The sequence below is a fragment of the Zalophus californianus genome, chromosome 2 (genome assembly GCF_009762305.2).
Source record: "Zalophus californianus isolate mZalCal1 chromosome 2, mZalCal1.pri.v2, whole genome shotgun sequence".
NCBI classification, from domain to species: Eukaryota; Metazoa; Chordata; class Mammalia; order Carnivora; family Otariidae; genus Zalophus; species Zalophus californianus.
In genome coordinates, this window is record NC_045596.1 from 133,736,929 (window position 1) to 133,754,817 (window position 17,889).

A 17,889-nucleotide genomic window follows, 5' to 3' on the forward strand; every position below is an offset into this window, starting at 1 on the left:
GAGAGGGAGAAGCAGGCTCCCAAGGAGCAGGGAGCCCGATGCGGGACTCGATCCCAGGACCCTGGGAACATGACCTGAGCCGAAGGCAGACGCTTAACCGACTGAGCTACCCAGGCAGCTCTGCAGACTCATTCTGATAAGAGAATTTAGTGAACTCTGTGGGCAAGAAATGTACCTTGAAATTAATTCTCTTTGGTTTGAGAGAGAAAAGGACAATTGATACATAACAGTGTTCCTACAGTTCATAAAGTTTTCAACCAAACAAGCATTTTTAAGGGGAAGTGACTATTTTTAATATTAATATTTCCTTCAGATTTTCACTCAGAGCTCAGAACATCAGAGGTGCTATTTAATCTCAGACACTGATGGTTGGGAGGAGAACTTTTAAAGGGGTAAATATATGATGAGGGCTTTTTTGGTTTTCTGATGATACTTAGTCAAACTAACAAAGTGCCCCCCACTCCTTAAAGAGTTTTTTAACATTAAGAAGAGGAATCTTACTAAGTAAAATTACTTGCCCAATATGATAGCTATCCATATTTTATCTTCCTTTTCTTAAGATCCATAGGAGGCCACAGTCTCCACCAGGATGCAGCCATGCCCTGCCTCTCCTGCTCATTTCTTTTTTTCTAGTCTCTATGTCTAAACTCCAAGCCCTAAGAACAGCAGATGGATGGATCAGGCTTTTAATAGGTGTCTGAATCCTTCAGTCTTAGGTTTTACAGCATTTCTTAAGCTACTTAATTTCCCAGAAGGACTGCTCATGTGTGTTACTGCTGCTGCCAAGTGTATGTGTTTGTGTGTACCCTGGTGTACATGGGAACTTGATAAAATTGTGAACTTAAAAAATTGCCGTGACAGATTTCACCTTTAATTTGTTCTATGATTAAGATACAGCTGAAAAGAAAAAGTTGGTATTGAAAAGAAGCATACAGGGGCGCCTGGGTGGCTCAGTTGGTTAAGCATCTGCCTTCAGCTCAAGTCATGATCCAGGGTCCTGGGATTGAGCCCCGCATCAGGCTCCCTGCTCAACAGGGAGCCTGCTTCTCCCTCTCCCTCTGCCTCTCTCCCTACTTGTGCTCTCTCTGTGTCAAATAAATAAAACCTTAAAAAAAAAAAAAGCATACATGTAATTTTTTTGTTTATTGTAGTTCTACATGTGCCTTAAAAGTAGAGCCTTTCCTAAGAGGAATTTTAAATTGAATACCAGGGCATAGGGTGTGTATGGGTGTGTGTTTCTGTGATAAATCCAAACATGGTCTTCTGGATCTTAGAGTTCTTTAAATTCTGAAAGCTTAGAGACTGACTAATAAGCCAAATCTCTTTAGTGGGGTTTATGTTTTCTTTGGAAAGATACATATGAGAAATCTCCAGAATCATTGGAACTTAAGTAAGCTTCAACTCTCTGACCCCAAAGAAGTTTAGACCAAGTCAGCGATGGACCACCAGTAGCCTTGGCATCCCTTCAATTGTAACGAAAGTAGTTGCTTATGATATCTCTCCAGCGTTCCTTTTTTTAACCTTGACCAATTTACATTTCCTTTACTTCCATCCTCCTTTAAAAAGTCTTTATTCTTGGGGCACCTGGGTGGCTTAGTCAGTAAAGCATCTGCCTTCGGCTCAGGTCATGGTCCCAGGGTCCTGGGATGGAGCCTGCTTTTCCCTCCCCTCCGCCTGCTTCTCCCCCTGCTTGTGCTCATTCTCTCTGTCAAATAAATAAATAAAATCTTAAAAAAAAAAAAAAGTGTCTATTCTTCAGTAAATAAGTGAGTGGTTACTAAATGATGTGATTGGTTGGAGACATTGGGTTGCCCTGTGAATATATTCAGGGAGCTCTGTGTTAGATATGTAGTAGCCTGAGAATGTGTCATGCTTGAAGTATTTCTTTTAAGGTACTCTTCTGTAAATGTTTGGCCTGTTCTTCTCTGTTCTGGAACCTACTAACATAGGAGTCAGCAATACCATGCTGTTTTAGGGAATGCAGGGTGCTCATCAACTCTGTCATTTGCTTGTACTTAACCTGTCTCATTTTAATTTAGTAACATTTTTCAAATGCCAGGTCCTGTGCTAGGGGCTAAGAATTCAGGCAGAAAAGATTCAGGCCCCTCCTTCAAGGAATGGGCTCACAGATTCCTGATGGTTTGTCTCAACCCTTGACCCCTTTGTCTTTAGTCTTTTCTCTTTGATCCAGTGATTTAAAAATGACTCATGCTCATTTTTCAAGTTTGATTTTTTTTTTTTTTTTTTTTTACATTTCTTGTACCCATTAAGTTTCTCCTTTTAAAATAATTGAGCCAGCTTCTGTGTCCTTTTTTGTTACTGTATCTGGATCTGCAGCCTTCTAAAGTAATTCATGTTTGGAGAATTCCCCCATCCATGACCTCCCCAGTGAGCCACATTGCTCTTACTCCAGGTGCTGGTGATGAAGCAGTTACACTTTGATCAGTTTTAGGACATTAGTGTGGTGGTGGTTTTTTTTTTTTTTAAAGCCCTTTGCCTTGACCACGTCAATGTTTACCCTCTTGGCCCTGTGGCACAATTTACTGGTTGTCAGCTTGCTCTGTCCGTAACTACATAGTTACTGAGGATTTTGCATTTTAAGTTACTCATCAGTAGCCATCGTTTGACCTTTTGGACTCCTCTAGATAAATTTGTCCCTCATCTGATTTTAGTTGGTTGGTAGAGTTGCTTTATGTATGTAACACATGGTCACTAAGTAAATACTGCTTAATGATTAAAGCTATAACTTTAAGGGAATATTAAGTTGCCCTGACTAACCTTGTTTTGGAGAAATGGCAATAGAATCCCTCACCTTATTCTGATTTTCTCCATTTTAAAAGAAGAGTGCAGTCTTTCAAAAGGAAAGGAATTTTGCTATCCTGGAATGTAAGGAGGGCACATATCTTTTCACTTATCTGTGAACGTTAACAACATTTATAGCGTACCTCCTGGGTGGAAGAAAAAAAAATACCACTTAAATGCAATTTTTATCATGTGAATTTCAAATGACGATTTGATGACACTCCTATTTTAGTCCTCATAACACTCTCAATTCCTGTAGCTCCTGCTGGCAGCTTGTGAACTGTCAGGCTAATGCTAAATTACGGAAACATTCTGGACATTCTGAGTGCCACTTGGCAGTGCTCTGCAGAGTTGACCCCCTGTGTTTGCCTTCCAGCACCCAGTGCTTGACGAGCCGATTGCCGAAGCGGTCTGTATTATCGCAGACACGGATAAGTGGAGTGTCCAGGTAGCCACAAGTCAGAGGAAGGTGACGGACGGCATGAAACTGGGCCAGGATGTCTTGGTCTCGAGTCAGGTGTCCAGTTTGCTCCACTCCATTTTACAGCTTTACAAGCTTCACCTCCCTGCTGATTTTGTAAGTACTTGTTCTCCTATCACCAAAGAAAGATAGTTACCACACTTTTAACAGTACCTTGATTATAAAATCACAACCCCAAATGTTTTGTGTTTCATATAGTTGGACATTAGCATAAGTAAAAATAGAACATGCAACATAACACCAGCAAACAGGGTAGATTTCAGTAAAAATAGCTCGTCCATGAAACAATACACAGTGACACGGAAATCTTTTTGAATAAGGTATATGGTAAAGGAAAAAAGCTATGGGGGAAGGGATCAGGCATAAAAGGAAATTTAAAATCTTCTTTTGGAGAACTCATTAGTTCTCCTTTATTGGATCAACATCAAGCAGGCCAGTTTCTGAAGGGATTCTAGTTCCTTTTGTTCAGGAACCGTTCTCCTAAAAGTGCTAAGGATAAAACAGAATATCATTTGTATAAACACAGTTTTGAAGTACTATACCCATAGACGATGGTATCAGTTGTTCCTTTTTAAATGGGATTTTTAAAAATTGACTTCATAACATTATATTAAACATAAACTAGAGCCCATAAACTCCTAGGAAATGATTAACAGCTCTCCCCCAGGCATTGGAATGAATGTAGAAAACAGATACTTTTCAATGTATGTGTGTGTGTGTGCAGAGAGACTGAGAGAAAATATATTTTGAGTGGGAGGGAGAAAGGTCTCAAAAGTGGAAGAGAGGCTCAAGGGCAGAAAGCTAGGAGAATCGTAAGTGAGCTGACCGACCTCAGGGATTTGCGCTGAGGTGAGAGAGCACCCACCTTCTCAGCTCATTCCCCCCTGCACTCGGTTGCCCTCTGCAGTATACCCCCAGACCAGAGTATCCGTCACCTCCCTTCTGGCCTCCACAACAGATACAGAGCTATTTAATAACAAAGGAGGAAGCTAAATATTAATTGCCTACAGTAATGCAAATGGAGTGGTAATTTTCCTGAGTTCTTCAGACCTATAGTTGCACCACATTCCTCAGAAAGTCAAGAGTTCTGTGGCCTTCAAGATGGTGATTTGAAATACGGTGTGGTTGTCATCTAAGCTGTGGCAGTGTGGCACGATAGGGAGACCCCTCAGTGCAACTGGCTTCAAGTCTAGGTTTTGCCATCGATGAGCCTTGTGAGCGTCTCTGAACCTCAGCTTTCTCACTTGTAAAACAAAGATAGTACGCATTCGACAAGCATGTTGTGAGAATCCTCTGAAAATTAGGTCTGAGATACTGCTTTTTAAAAAACTGGCAAAGCACTCTGCCAATATGGGACACTGACAGCCGGTGTACAGCGGTGGCCAGTGCGTGGCCTGTAGAGCCCAGTAGTCTGGGGTCACTTTCAAGCTCTGCTCCTTCCTGTGTGACTTCTCAGAGTCTCAGTTTCTATATCTGTAAAGCTGAGGAGGTGATGGAGCTTACCTCATATGGTTATGAAAATGAAATTAGATGATTCAGGTAAAGCACTTGGAACAGCGTTACATGTCATGAGTTCTCAGGAAACAGCTACTATTAGAGTGATTGCTAATAAATAGTATCATGAAACAAATTTACCAGCTGTAAAGACTGACAACAGCTTTTCACCAGAATCTTTATTTGGGCTTTAGACTGAAGCATACTCTTGCAGGACCTCTGTCCCAGGGGGTAATGTGAGAAGCACTTCCGGGTTATGATGACCTTACTTTTGTTCTATATTTGCAGGCAGTTTTTCTTCCTAGTAGCAAGCTGCATCATGCCTATTTAGAGGCTGAACTCTTTTTCTGTAAGGAAAGAAAGATACATTAGATTTTATACTTTTTTTTACTATTATAAGTATTTGCCGAACTTTCATATTTTATTCTGTAACACATAGCTACATTTGACATCTTAGTTATCCAGACAATAAATTGCTATAGCTAATTCTTTTTACTTTGTTTGGATAGCAGTATGTTTAGTCACTTAATACTATGAATGACTTATTTAACCTGACAAAACCAAGGTCAAAGAAAATTTCATCTGCAGTCTAAAACTCTCCTTAAAAAAATTACTTGAATGAAACACAACTAAATGACTATTAGAGCCTTCAGTATTTTCGAAAGGAAAAAGTGGCTATTTAAAATTTCAGAAGTTAAAAATTAAAGAAATCCATCTCAGGAATAAAATCCCAGAAAGGGGAGGGCAGAACCCAAAGCAGTTCTATTTGATAATCAAACCTTTTATAAAAAAAAAATTCTAAATGATTTGATTTCAAGTTCCATATAGACCAATGTTCTCTTTATTTCCACATTACAACATACAGTTTTCATGGGGACTATGAAGACACCATAAATTAACCATTTAAAACAAAGGATGCCACATAATGTGAATGTTCTTTTTAATATTTTATAACACTCTTATTAAAAACTTTGTATTTACTCCATAAGGAACTGAAAACTTAACAGGAGATCCTTTTACCACCTAACTCTGTTTACTTGGAGGAACATTTTCATGAAAATTGGTGAAATCCTCCTTGCTTTGATTATTGCTCTTAGTTACTTACCAGTTTTTTTCACCCACTCCACACAGTGCATTTAAGATTTTAAGCCAGTGAAAAACTGAAAAGATTGCATCTCGAATAGACACTTTTTTCCTGTCACTGATCAGCCCAGGTGGTCAAGATCAACATTTTCAAATGCATCTGTTAATCTTTTTACCTTGAAAATAACAGGCGTAATGGTCTAGAAAAAATTATGTATGATGGAATTACCCTTGCCAAAGCCATCAGGTGTCTTACTGAAGATGCTTGGATGCCTCTGCCTGCCAAATGCAAAAGCATTTGCCTCTGGTGAAAGACACAGATGGTTGCTATTCTCTAAAAAATGAAGTTGGACACATTTCCAAGGGTAGAGATGTCCTGAGAATAATTGCCTTTTCTTTATTGTTATTAAAGACCTAGTTAAAATACACTCTTGAGAGGAAAAAAAATTTTTAAAGTAACCTTGTTCCATTCACTCTGCTGTTGGGGATGCATTTCACCGAAATCATGTGAGCTATAGGAAAACAACAAAGATACTCCTTAAACAATTATTTCTAGTAACAAAAACTCAGATTGCCATGTGGATAAGTAAATAATGGTAATTCACATTCTCAAAAATTATTTAATGATAAAAATTACATTGATAAAGATTTATTAATAACATGGGGAAAAGATTATTACAAAGATTTTAGAAAAGTAGGAAATAATTGCACTTACAGAATGAAGCTATGTTGCTTTTTAAAAAAGACTAGCAGATATGTATGAAGATCTTAGTAGTCATTAGAAAAAGTAAACTGTTGTTTTATAAAAACCTTTTCTTATACCTACCACTGGTTTGATATGGTTTGTAATTTTTAAGTGTGTTGGGAAGGAATGAGATTATAGCTGTGTCCTTAGAAATGAATTAAGAGAATTCCAGCTCTTTAGAATATTGGCAGAGACTTGAATCCTAGCCCTCATTGTGAATGTTGTTGGCTTCACAGTGCATCATGCATCTTGAAGATAGACTACAAGAGATGTACCTTAAAAGTAAGATGCTGTCCGAATATCTTCGTGGACACACACGAGTCCATGTGAAAGAATTAGGTGTCGTACTGGGGTGAGTTCTGCCACTGATTCCCCCTGTGATAGGGCTGACCCTAGCCCCGCACCCACTGACCAACCCACTTAGCCTGTGTCACCCAGAACCTGCGCGCCCCAGTGCCCCACTGAAATGTTTGGGGTTCATGAGATGTGTGCCTCAGCTGCTTCCCATCTTTCGTATCTCTGATACTGGAGTTTCATACCCGCAAACAAATGCAGAACTCTAAGCTACTGGTACTTTATGTTAGTCTCCTCCCTGGATTATTTTATGCTTGAAAGTGAAAAATTTAATCCCATTCTGCCTGCCCATTTCTAGTCATTTCGGTGAGAGGTCGAAGGCGCCACCTATCAGACATGCAGCAGAGCTTGTGTTTACATTTCGCTCCCTGGAGGAGGCAAGAAAGGCCTTCTCCTGGACTCTCAGGGGCCGCCTGCATGTCCACAGGGTGACCATACTTTCCCCTCTTTCAGTAGAAGCCCCTTGGAAGAGGAGACATACTGATGTTACTGACAGTGTAGATCATCTTCCGAGGGTTGGGTCTTGGCCATACCTTCTCTCAGAGAAGAAATGCTGACTTGTGTTACTCTCTGCTTAATGTTTCAACAGAGAACTAACAAAAAGACATTGTGTCTATGGGGAATTGACCCCCTTCCCTGTGATGATGATTCCCCTAATTTGGGACAAGAAATTATTGTGTCTTTAATGTCAACCTTGAAATTCTCTATCAAGCCTGCTAATCAAAATATTATTTCAAGACTTGGGCCTTTGCATTCTTGTCAGACTTTTCATCTTTCACACCCAGGATATCACTTACTGTATTGTTTGGCTCTTGGCGTTTCCTGTCATACATTTTTCCCCATACTTTATTCAAAAAAATGTTTTTCCCTTTTGAGGCATTTGCTTTGGCAGTTAACTTGCAGTTATCTTTGTTGCTGTTATTGTTGTTCTTAGTTGTTTAGATCTCTTTACCAGCCTCAGACTTGAGTCCTGCCTCACCAGGTTTCCATTGCCAGATGTGTGCCTTACATTTCTAGGATCTTCACCTGGACCCTGACTGGCAGGTGTCCATCGACACTATTAGAAGGATCATAAGGACTTATTATCTGCCTCATCTCTCGGTCCTCTTGGTGCATTATTAGTGGGGGTCACATCCAGCCTCGCTCTAGCCCCTTTCTCTCCTGGTCAGAGCTAGCAGCACAAAAGGTACTGAAGAACTTCTTATCTACCCTGAAAGGAGATCTGTAGGCAGCATTACTGGAGAAAGCATAGAAAGTTCCATGAAGTAATGCCAGCTACCTTTTTAAATTTTATTTTTGATTTTTCATTTTTGGAATTCAAGGGAAAAAAAAATAGGACATATTCCATGGACTGAAGCAGTCCTAATTTTTTTCAGGACATTTGGCAGCATTTAGCCAGTGACCATGCTGTATCCGCCTCTGCTGTAAGAGAGGCAGCCAAAGTCACGTCCATTTGATGCTATGTTGTCTCTTGACTCAGTATCTATTAGTGTCACTTTGCTCCCAGAATCTTGTAGCTCAGATGCTTAGTGAGGATCTGAATTGTCTAACCAATTGAACAAATCCCCAAGTTTTTAGAAAAACTCCCACCTTCATCATTTTCCTAAGCCTGATTCCAGCCTAGGTGCGGAATCTCAGTACGCGTTCAAGAGCGCTGACTGGAAGAATGAGGAGATACTGGAGAAGACGTTACAGTACAACCCAGTGACGTGGTTGAGGAACATAGAAAAGTTCTGGGCTTAAACTGGTGGGAAGAGCAGCTTTGTGTCTCCCCCCACCCCACAGTCAGTCCGTGTTGAAGAGCACTGACTGGAAGAATGAGGAGATACTGGAGAAGACGTTAAAGTACAACCCAATGATGTGGTCGAGGAATATAGAACACTTCTGCGCTTAAACTAGGTGACCCCAACTGTGGGAAGAGCAGCTTTGTGTCCCCACACACATGCACACACAGCAAACCTGCATCTTTTTTCTGTGTCGTCGGGTGGCGGCCACTGGGAGATTGTATTAAAAGAACAGGTTTAGCATCTTTCCATCTCTTACTTTGTCATTAGTTTTAAGCAATGATCTGGCAAGTTTGGTACCTAGCAATAATACTTTCCTATAAAATCGTGCTACTTTAATATTCTTTTATTTTTTTTTTCACCATTCAGGATTGAATCCAACGACCTGCCTCTGTTGACTGCTATTGCCAGTACTCATTCTCCTTACGTCGCTCAGATACTCTTATAAGCTAAAGCTCAGGACAGTTCTTCCTTGGAAGAAAAAAAAAAATCAGATTCTCAACTGAAGGTGAAAGGAATAAGCTCTCTGTGACGTCAAAAGCATGAGAAGAGCAAACAAACAGTCATTCCATCACTTTGTTTTGTTTTGTTTTGTTGCTTTCAAGTGGATGCTTCGTTGGACGACTTAGGTTTACTTGACATAATGGCATTTATGTTTTTCGTGAATACTCTTTGGCCTTTTGTTATCCATGAATCAACAGAGAGAGTGACCTTTTTGGTAGGAGGAGACATAAACACTACACTAAACACTAAGCTGCTGGCACAGATCACCGTGTGTGTTTGGGCGGAATGACAAGGGACTTGGGAGCAGGGGTAACTGGTGTACATACCATTCCAGTAGGACAACGTTTTGGAGTTTAAGCATGAGCTCTCCAAAGTGGAGAACGTGCAATTTGCTACTCTAAGAAGACAGTCAGAACAAGGGATTTGGATTCCAGGGCAGAGTTTGCTTTTTACAAAAGGTGAAAGCAAGCAAGCCACATTGTGCCATCTTCCGCTCCAGTGGCTGTAGGCATTACTGCCTGACAAATCAGGAAGGAGGATCGACCTTTGGGCAGAGGGTGCTGTAGGGATCCACTGTTTCCACACCTTCTTGGAGTTTACCTTGTTGCAGATGCAGCCACAGGTAGGTTAGAGACGGACTGTTGGTGCAATAAACCCAGGAATCAGTGTAGCATCTTAATCTCATCAAGATTTAGTTCAGAGCGGCAGAGTACACAGTCTGGTACCATGTTTTATCCTCATACTTAGAGCTTTCAGCAGCCTTTTTTAGGAGAGGCCACTTACCAAAGTTATTTCTATAAGCTCACAAGAGTGTTTCTGTTGCTAAATTCTTCCAGCCGAAGCTTCCTGTAATAGTTAATACAAATGACTATTTGTACTTTCAAAGGCACAGCTGGCCTGGTGGGAAATGAACCTGCAACAGTTCAGGACGACTAAGGAAAGGGGTTAGTTTGTACATTGACCAACAATCCATAAGTGATCTCAGTTTTTACATTATCATCTCTGTGCCTTCTAATCTTTTAAGTCCTTCGCAAAACACCTCTCCAGAAATTAACTTACCCATTATAAAATCTGCCAAAATGAGGGATTATTAGCATAGTTCACTTTTTCAGAAACCTTAATTTTTTGTTAAATGTAAAAGAAACTTCACTTAGTTTACTGGCCATGAACTCTGGCCATGTCAGACTACGTACTGATGTCCAGGGTAAAGGAAAAGACTTTTCAGAATTAGATCGTGAAAAGACAGGCGCTAATCTTGCAAATCAGAACATTGTTAGCACCTTGCAGATCTTGAGTACAGTTGATTATAACCAGGCTCTGATTTCCTTTCACTGCTGTGTGAATTAATTCCGGTCCTTGTCGTGTACACTTTTGTACCTAAGATTATGAAGTAACTTCCCTTTTAGGGGTTAGAATGACTTCAGATTTTTTATTTGATAAAATCCTGATTGTAAACCACCAAGTTTATTCTTTTACAAATGCAAGTTAATTGTTTGTTTGAAAGAGTAAGCCGCAGTACTAATGGAGAAAAATAGGTGTAATAATTCTTTAGGAATAGGTCAGAACTGCTGCCTTCCCGTCTCTTTTTATGATGTGAAATGTAGGTGGGTGCATTAAGGTTCTTAAGATCTTTAATTTTTATTTTATGTCTTTCTTTTGCAAGATTGAAGTTTTCCATCCTTTTAATGTTTATCTTATTTCCTCTAACATATGAGTTTGGTGGCTTAAGTCTCTAGTTCTGTGACATCACTGCTTGCTGTTACGTTACACAGAGAATGAACCTCACCTGTGGCTCAGCTCACTCATTATTTGTTTCTCGTTAATGTGTGAATAAATTATAATAGCTGATATTACATCATTCCTATCTGTACCAGTTTAGAGCATTCCCCTCATCTCTCTTTCCCCTTTCCTTGTTTACACGTTTTGAGCACTTTCCCTCATTCACCACTTTCCAGGAATTCATAGAAAATAACTAGATACAAAACCAGTTTCATTCAAAATGTGTATACATAGCGGCATGTTGAAAATTAGACCCGTGTGGGGGGAAATTGAGCTTTAAATGGCTGATTCTAAACTCCATACATCAAAATTTAGCCCAGTCCTCTCAAAGCCTGAGAAAATTTAATTTGCCTCAATCTACTGTTCTAAAACTCTCTCTCGGAAAATGTCTGTTGCAAAACTACAGGTGGGTCACGTGTGGGGGTTGTCCCAGTGACACTCAGGATTCCAGTCAGAACCTAATCCTCACGTCTGTTGCCTACAAAAACAGACCAAGAATGTTGCTGCTCTTTTGTAATCCTCCTTTAAATAACACTCAAGTTTTGTTTGTCTTAAATTCAACCTCTTCCCAAAAGTGGAAAAGAAAAAAAAAAATCTCATGGAATTGCGTTGAGATACACCCACTCACACCACCTGGTGGCTTCATTCTGTCGTAGCCCAAGAGGCAAGAAAGGGATCCCGCCCTCTCCCAATGCCCACCTCAAGAAAAAAATTAAAATTAAAAAAAAAAAAAAAGAAAGAAAACTACCTCAGTTGACAGGATGCCACCTTTAGGGTTTCTTCAACTTTTAAGTCTTACCTGTTGAGTGTAACTTTTGTAGCATCTTGCTTTTTTAAGCAAGCCAGTGAGGCATGACAGAGCAGAAGTGTGTAAATGTTACTGTGACGGACCTCTTTCTAGCATGTTGCGGTTTTATTTTTAATAGATTGACGAGTGATATGAATGTAAAGATAATTGTGTACGTTTAAACATGACAATGAAAATTTAAAATGTAGCTTCCATACTTGTGCATAATTCCAAAGTATTTTATTTTTATCAGTGTTAAATAGCTTTTTGTACAGGCTTCAATCCATTTTTCTGAGGTGTGCTGTTTTTTAATAAAAGTAACTATAATCTTTTCACATCCCATGGAACTGCCGTTTACACATCACAACTTTTTAAACTTACCATATTTTTCAAAAGTAACTTTTTTGGAGGGAGGAAGGTCCCCACTTGCTAAGTGATACTAAACTGTTGTTTAGGCTCTTATAATTAGGTCCTGAGATTTTATAAAAAATTTAGTCTGTAGCTTTTTAGGTTCTTCACTAGAGTTGGTTGTACATAAAAATAAAGAATATAAAGTGACCCTAAAATTCTTTTAAATGTCTGGATTTTCCCACTAATATGTACTTTTGAAAGTATTTTGTTCATGCATACTTTCACCATTAAATTGAAAAAATCTTTAGCTTCTCTTGGTAAATGTGAACCATTTGTTTTTTATTGTGCTGTGGGGAAGGGGATATTTTAATATAATATTTACCTAAATCAAGCAGCCCCCTCTGGAGTGTTAATTTTTAAATGTCAAAATTATGGTGACCATATATCTTGGGAGCAAGATTGCAATATGCTTAAATTTAAGTGGTGTTTAAAAAAAAAATTCTGGGATTTGTTATTATTGAAGCTCCAGTAAGACACATTCATAGGACTTTATATTTTTGATCAGGTAAATAGGTATCAATGTCAATGTATAGAAATTTTTTCTTAAAACTTGTTCATGTATTATTTTGACCCATTTTTCTGTGGCATTTGGTGCAATAAACCTTTTGAACTTATCTTGAACATTTTCCTCGTACTGCATGTGATTTGTTAATTTAATCTTAGCTCTTAAAAACTTAGAGGTCTCATTTCCATTAATTCATGCCGAAACGAGTGGTTAAATACGTCAGTGATTTTCAGCAGGGATGTTTTGGAAGTGTAGGGACATTTTTGGTTAGCATAATGGTGGGTGAGAGTTACTGGCCCATAGAGGATGGGGGCTGAGGACGGTAAGAGAAATGTCTTGTAATGTATGGGACACGCCACAGAATGAGGAATTGTCCCCCCTCCTGCATGACTTTTAAATGTTCTGCTGGACATTCATGTGGGTGAAAAAGCTGCTTATAATTATCTAAGCTAAGAATTTAATTCTGCTTTACATAAAAGCCCAATGTGTTTTTCACATGATTTTAATATATGCTGAATTTTCCAGGAATGCCACCCGTTGTATAAATCGAGGGAAGATTTTACGTTGTAAGATTCAGGGTTTTTACAAGAATTAACATAAATTTGGAAAACAACATTAACAACAGCTACTACGCTAATGAATTTGAGTCCTTCATTTGTAATTATGGCATTCATGGAAACTACATAGAGATGCAAGCCTCTGCCTGCTTCATTATATTTTCTATTCTAATCTAGTGTTTCAGTGTCTCCCTATTAAAATACGTTGTAATATGTTACTTTCTTAAATAGTACATCTAGGGCATTATATTGGTTTGTAATGAATTATGTGTGTTAATTATGAATTTAGGAAAGTAAGGGGCATTATATAATATTTGCTATGTAAAGAATGAGATCATCCATATATATATATATATAGTCTCGGGGGAAAAAATGCGTTTAAGTAGAACTTTTGTAACATACATAATGCCATACTGAATTATGTTACCTAAAAGACTACAGGGAGAAGGGTATCTGGGTGGTTCGGTCGGTTGAGCATCTGCCTTCGGCTCGGGTCATGATCCCAGGGTCCTGGGATCGAGCCATGATCCCAGGGTCCTGGGATCGAGCCCCTCGTTGGGCTCCTTTCTTGGTGGGGAGCCTGCTTTTCCCTCTGCCTGCCACTCCCCCTGCTTGCGCTCTCGCTCTGACAAATAAGTAAATAAAATCTTTAAAAAAAAGACTATAGGGAGAAGTAACCTTAGGTATTTCAAATTCCTTTTTGGATTAAATGAAAATTTCAAAGGTGTTTTGCATATTCCCTCAAGCACTTTAAAATCATGCCATTGATAAAGAACTTACACACACACCACATTGCTTTTTGGTTCCCTGGTGTGGGGACAGTTTTGTCAGATGCTTTATATGTGTTTAATCCTCACACCTGAATGAGATAGGTACTGTGATAGTTAAATTTACGTGTCAACTTGGTAAGGCCATGGTACCCAGATATTCGAATCAAACACGAATGTGGAAGTTGCCGCGAAGATATTTTTTAGATGTGATTAATATTTGTTTTTTATTTTTTAAGATTGATAATATCACCTCATTTAATCCTTACCCATTCACTCAGCCATTCAACAAATATTTAGGTGCTAGGCACTGGTGGAAGTGCACAGGACAGCGGTGGAAAAAGCAGTCCAAGTGGGATCTTTCTGGTAGCTGAGGGGGCAGGTGGGGGGGTTGCAGGGTTACAGACAAATCACCTATAATAACATGGGGGCCTGTGCCAGCTACCGGAGGAACTGGGAACCAGGTTGGAAGACAGAGGGGCCCCCTCCGCTGGGGGTGGAAGGGGGGGTTGCTCAAAACAGGCCTCATGTTAGGTTTTTTTTTCCTTAAGATTTTATTTGTTTATTTGACAGAGAAAACGAGAGAGCACAAGCAGGGGGAGGGAGAGGGAGAAACAGCAGACTCTCCCGGGGAGCAGGGAGCCCGATGCAGATGTGGGGCTCAATCCCAGGACCCTGAGGTCATGATCTGAGCCAAAGGCAGACGCTTAACCAACCGACGGAGCCCCCAGGCAGCCCCCCACACCCATGTTAGGATTTATTAGGACCTGGTTTTCAGCGAGGAGATGAAGGTTCAGAGAAGTTGACTGACAAAAACACTGCTTCTCCAGAGTGCTCCCGGAGGGCTGACTCCTGCCGGGCAGTGATTGCCACAGAGGGCTGCAGAGCTAACCCGTCAGGAAAGTAAGTTCTTTAGGGTCCCCCTAAACTCCATGCTTCCCCCCACAAAACAACTGAAAGAGCGATCATCCCCTGCCCCACAGGAGAGAGGGAAAACCGAGACCAGGGGAGAGTCCCACAGCCAAGGGCCAAGGCAGGGTCAGGCGGGCACCGGATGTCATCTGCCTTCAGCAGAACCGTCGTGTTCCAGGCCTCGCTCCTGCAGACCCGTGCGTCCGACCCGCACCCCTTCCCCCTCCAAGGTCCACGTCCTGTCCTTATGGCTTCCCTCTTGTAGACTCCATCAGTTAGCATGGTCTGTGCTCCAGACACAGGTGGTGTCTTTGGACAGGATGAGGGTCTCAGGTCGGCTGCCTGGGTTCAAATCCCGACTCGGCTGCCTACTAGCTGTGTGACCCTGGACCAATTTCTCAACCTCTCTGGTCTCGGTTATCACAGCTGTGAAGTGAGGTTGATAATAGCTTCAACCTGCTCTAGGGTCCTGAGGATCCAAATGGACCCCGAAGACTGCAGCACAGTGCCTCTGGCTCGCCTGCTGTGCGAGCTGGGTTCTCTCCCCGCGCGGGGCACAGACCTGAAGAGCCCACTAGGCTGAGAGCCGGCGGTGCTGGTCTCACCGTCCTCACACCTAACCTCAGGCTTTGGCGGAGAACCAACCTGGGAAACAGACGCCCCAGGTAAAGCCAGGGAGAGGGTGAGGGGCTCAGTGACGCGAGGCGAGAGGGGAGGTGGGTCGGGTAGAGACCCGCGCAGAGTCACGGCAGTTCCCGCCCCCGCCCTAAGTTCACCCTCCGCCGCAGGTCGGGCCCTGCCTGGTGGCCCAGGAGGAACGCTCCTGTGGCCGATGCACAGCTCTGACCCCGAGGCTTTCTCGGAGCCCGCGGGCCGCTCTCATCCCGCAGCAACCTACCGCAGACCGCGTCCCGCCCCACAGCCCCAGTCCTCCTGCCTTGGGCCGGGAGCCAATGTGTGTGCGGGGGTGGGGTGGGGGCGGGGGGGGCCACCAGCATCTAGACCCCCCCCCCCCGCCCCCGACGGGCCGCCGTAGGGCTCCGCGAGATTAACATTTAAATGAGTAGATTTGAAGCAAAGCAGATTACCCACCATAATGTGGGTGGGCCTCATCCAGGCAGTTGAAGGATTTAAGGGATTGCGGTCCCCAGTGCAGAGGGAATTCTGCCTCCTGACTGCCTTTGGACTTGAGCTGCGACATCACTCTTGCCTGCGTCTCCTGCCTGTTGGTCTACCCTGCAGATTTTGGATCTGCCAGCCTCCACAATCGTGTGAACCAGTCCTTAAAAGCAATCTGTCTGTCTGTCCATCTTTTTGGTTCTATTTCTCTGGAGAACCTTGACTAATACAGGTACTTCAGTTATCAGTCAGATGATATATATATTATGACCCCCAAAAAGGAGCTGGGTAGTCAGAATATTGTCATACCAGACTATAAGGAGTAGACTTTGAAGCAAAGATCTTTAACACGGTACAGATTTCAGAGTTATCCTCTAAAGACTGACAGGCAAGTCACAATAGTCTTTGGATATATGGGGAGATGTGGGAGAACAGGAAAAGCATGAGTGAGAACTAACCCTCTGGGATGACAAGGAAGGAGGTGACACTTCATTCACAGTGGGAGAAAAATGCCTCCTTCCTGCTGTTGTGTGTTAATTCCTAGAGCTGTGCATCTCCCTCTGCTTTCTGGGGACCCCAAGTCATCAGTTATCATCCCCTTTTCTCACCTGCAAGTGCTCAGTCTACAGACTTTTTCTATTCAAAGTGTAAACAAAAATTGTTTCTCCCATGTTTTGTCCTGGGTCTCCCTGCCTCGTCTTGATCCCAAATTTCTCTTCCCTTTGACAGCTAAGTGTTTTCTAGAGAGGTTTACTTGGCACTCACTTCTTTGCTTCCTACTCATCTCTACTTGTTGCCCCCTGCCCCTCCCCACCCCCCACAAATTCTGCAGTGTGGTTTGGCCTCTGCTTTTCTTCCCATGGGGAGAGCTGTTGAGTCTACTTTCTTTGTGTCTCAAATGCATCACCTTTTCTCCTTTCTCTTGCCTTCTTTCAATCCCTCATTTCTCAACTGAGTTACCAAAATGCCTCAAAACTCATCTCCCTGTCGTATCAAACAGGTCTAAGCAATCTTCCAGGCTGAGGTCTGAACCCTTCCAAAATGAAAGTTTAATACTGTTACTTCTGTTTGCAAGTCAGCCCAGTAAAATCCAAGTTTCTTGGCACCGTGCACTCAAATGCCCCAGCTGGTTCCTCTTCCCCAGCCTCCTCACCAGATACCCCTCTTTGCATGCTATTATCCAGCTGGATGAAACCACCTGCGCTTCCCCAAAGACACTACATTAACGTTACCTTTACCCTGCTGTCCTTCCTTGTCTCCCTCTCCCCTTTGGTCCAAGCCCCTCCTGTTTCTAGTTCAAACTGCGATTCAGTGTCAAATCCTCAAGCACCTTGTTACTCAAGGTCCTGGACTAGCAACACTGCTTTGCCTGGGAGTTCCACAAAAGTGCAGAACCCCAGCCCTGTCCCAGACCAACTGAATCAGGATCTGTGCCTTCATCTGATCCCTAAGTGGTTGATATGCCCGTTAAAATTTGAGAATTACTGCCTTTGGATTCGATGTGAGTGAATGGATGAGGGAAAGGAAGTACCCATCACTGAGATTGTGTCCATGTATCAGAATGGAAGAGGGGGGGCAGTGAGAACATCTGCAAGCCAAGAAATGAAATAGGAATGGATGGTGTTAAAAGTGTATGTAATATACATGTAAATTTGACAACACATAAGTGGCATTATTTATGTGGGAAAAAAGTGAACAAAAAATCAAGAAGGGAAAATAACAGACACTAGAAGATAGAACTTGAAATCAAAAAAAAAAAAAAGAAAGAAATTTGGGGAAATACAGTAGAAGAAGCAGTTTAGAAA

General features: G+C 41.6%; 2 protein-coding genes across 18 annotated transcripts in view; one reads left to right on the plus strand and one right to left on the minus strand.

Annotated features, from left to right (window-relative positions):
• FNIP2 (folliculin interacting protein 2) overlaps positions 1-12,845 on the plus strand; it is a 137,820-nt gene extending 124,975 nt beyond the window's left edge. For all 5 annotated transcript variants that reach the window (XM_027597742.2, XM_027597744.2, XM_027597741.2 and 2 more), the window contains 3 exons: positions 3,179-3,379; positions 6,842-6,957; positions 9,113-12,845. In XM_027597742.2, coding sequence (XP_027453543.1) covers positions 3,179-3,379; positions 6,842-6,957; positions 9,113-9,191 — 396 coding nt within the window. In that variant the 3' untranslated portion in view covers positions 9,192-12,845. The remainder of the gene's footprint in view (positions 1-3,178; positions 3,380-6,841; positions 6,958-9,112) is intronic.
• C2H4orf45 (chromosome 2 C4orf45 homolog) overlaps positions 4,949-17,889 on the minus strand; it is a 108,684-nt gene continuing 95,743 nt past the window's right edge. For all 13 annotated transcript variants that reach the window (XM_027597760.1, XM_027597755.1, XM_027597756.1 and 10 more), the window contains one exon: positions 4,949-5,124. In XM_027597760.1, coding sequence (XP_027453561.1) covers positions 5,101-5,124 — 24 coding nt within the window. In that variant the 3' untranslated portion in view covers positions 4,949-5,100. The remainder of the gene's footprint in view (positions 5,125-17,889) is intronic.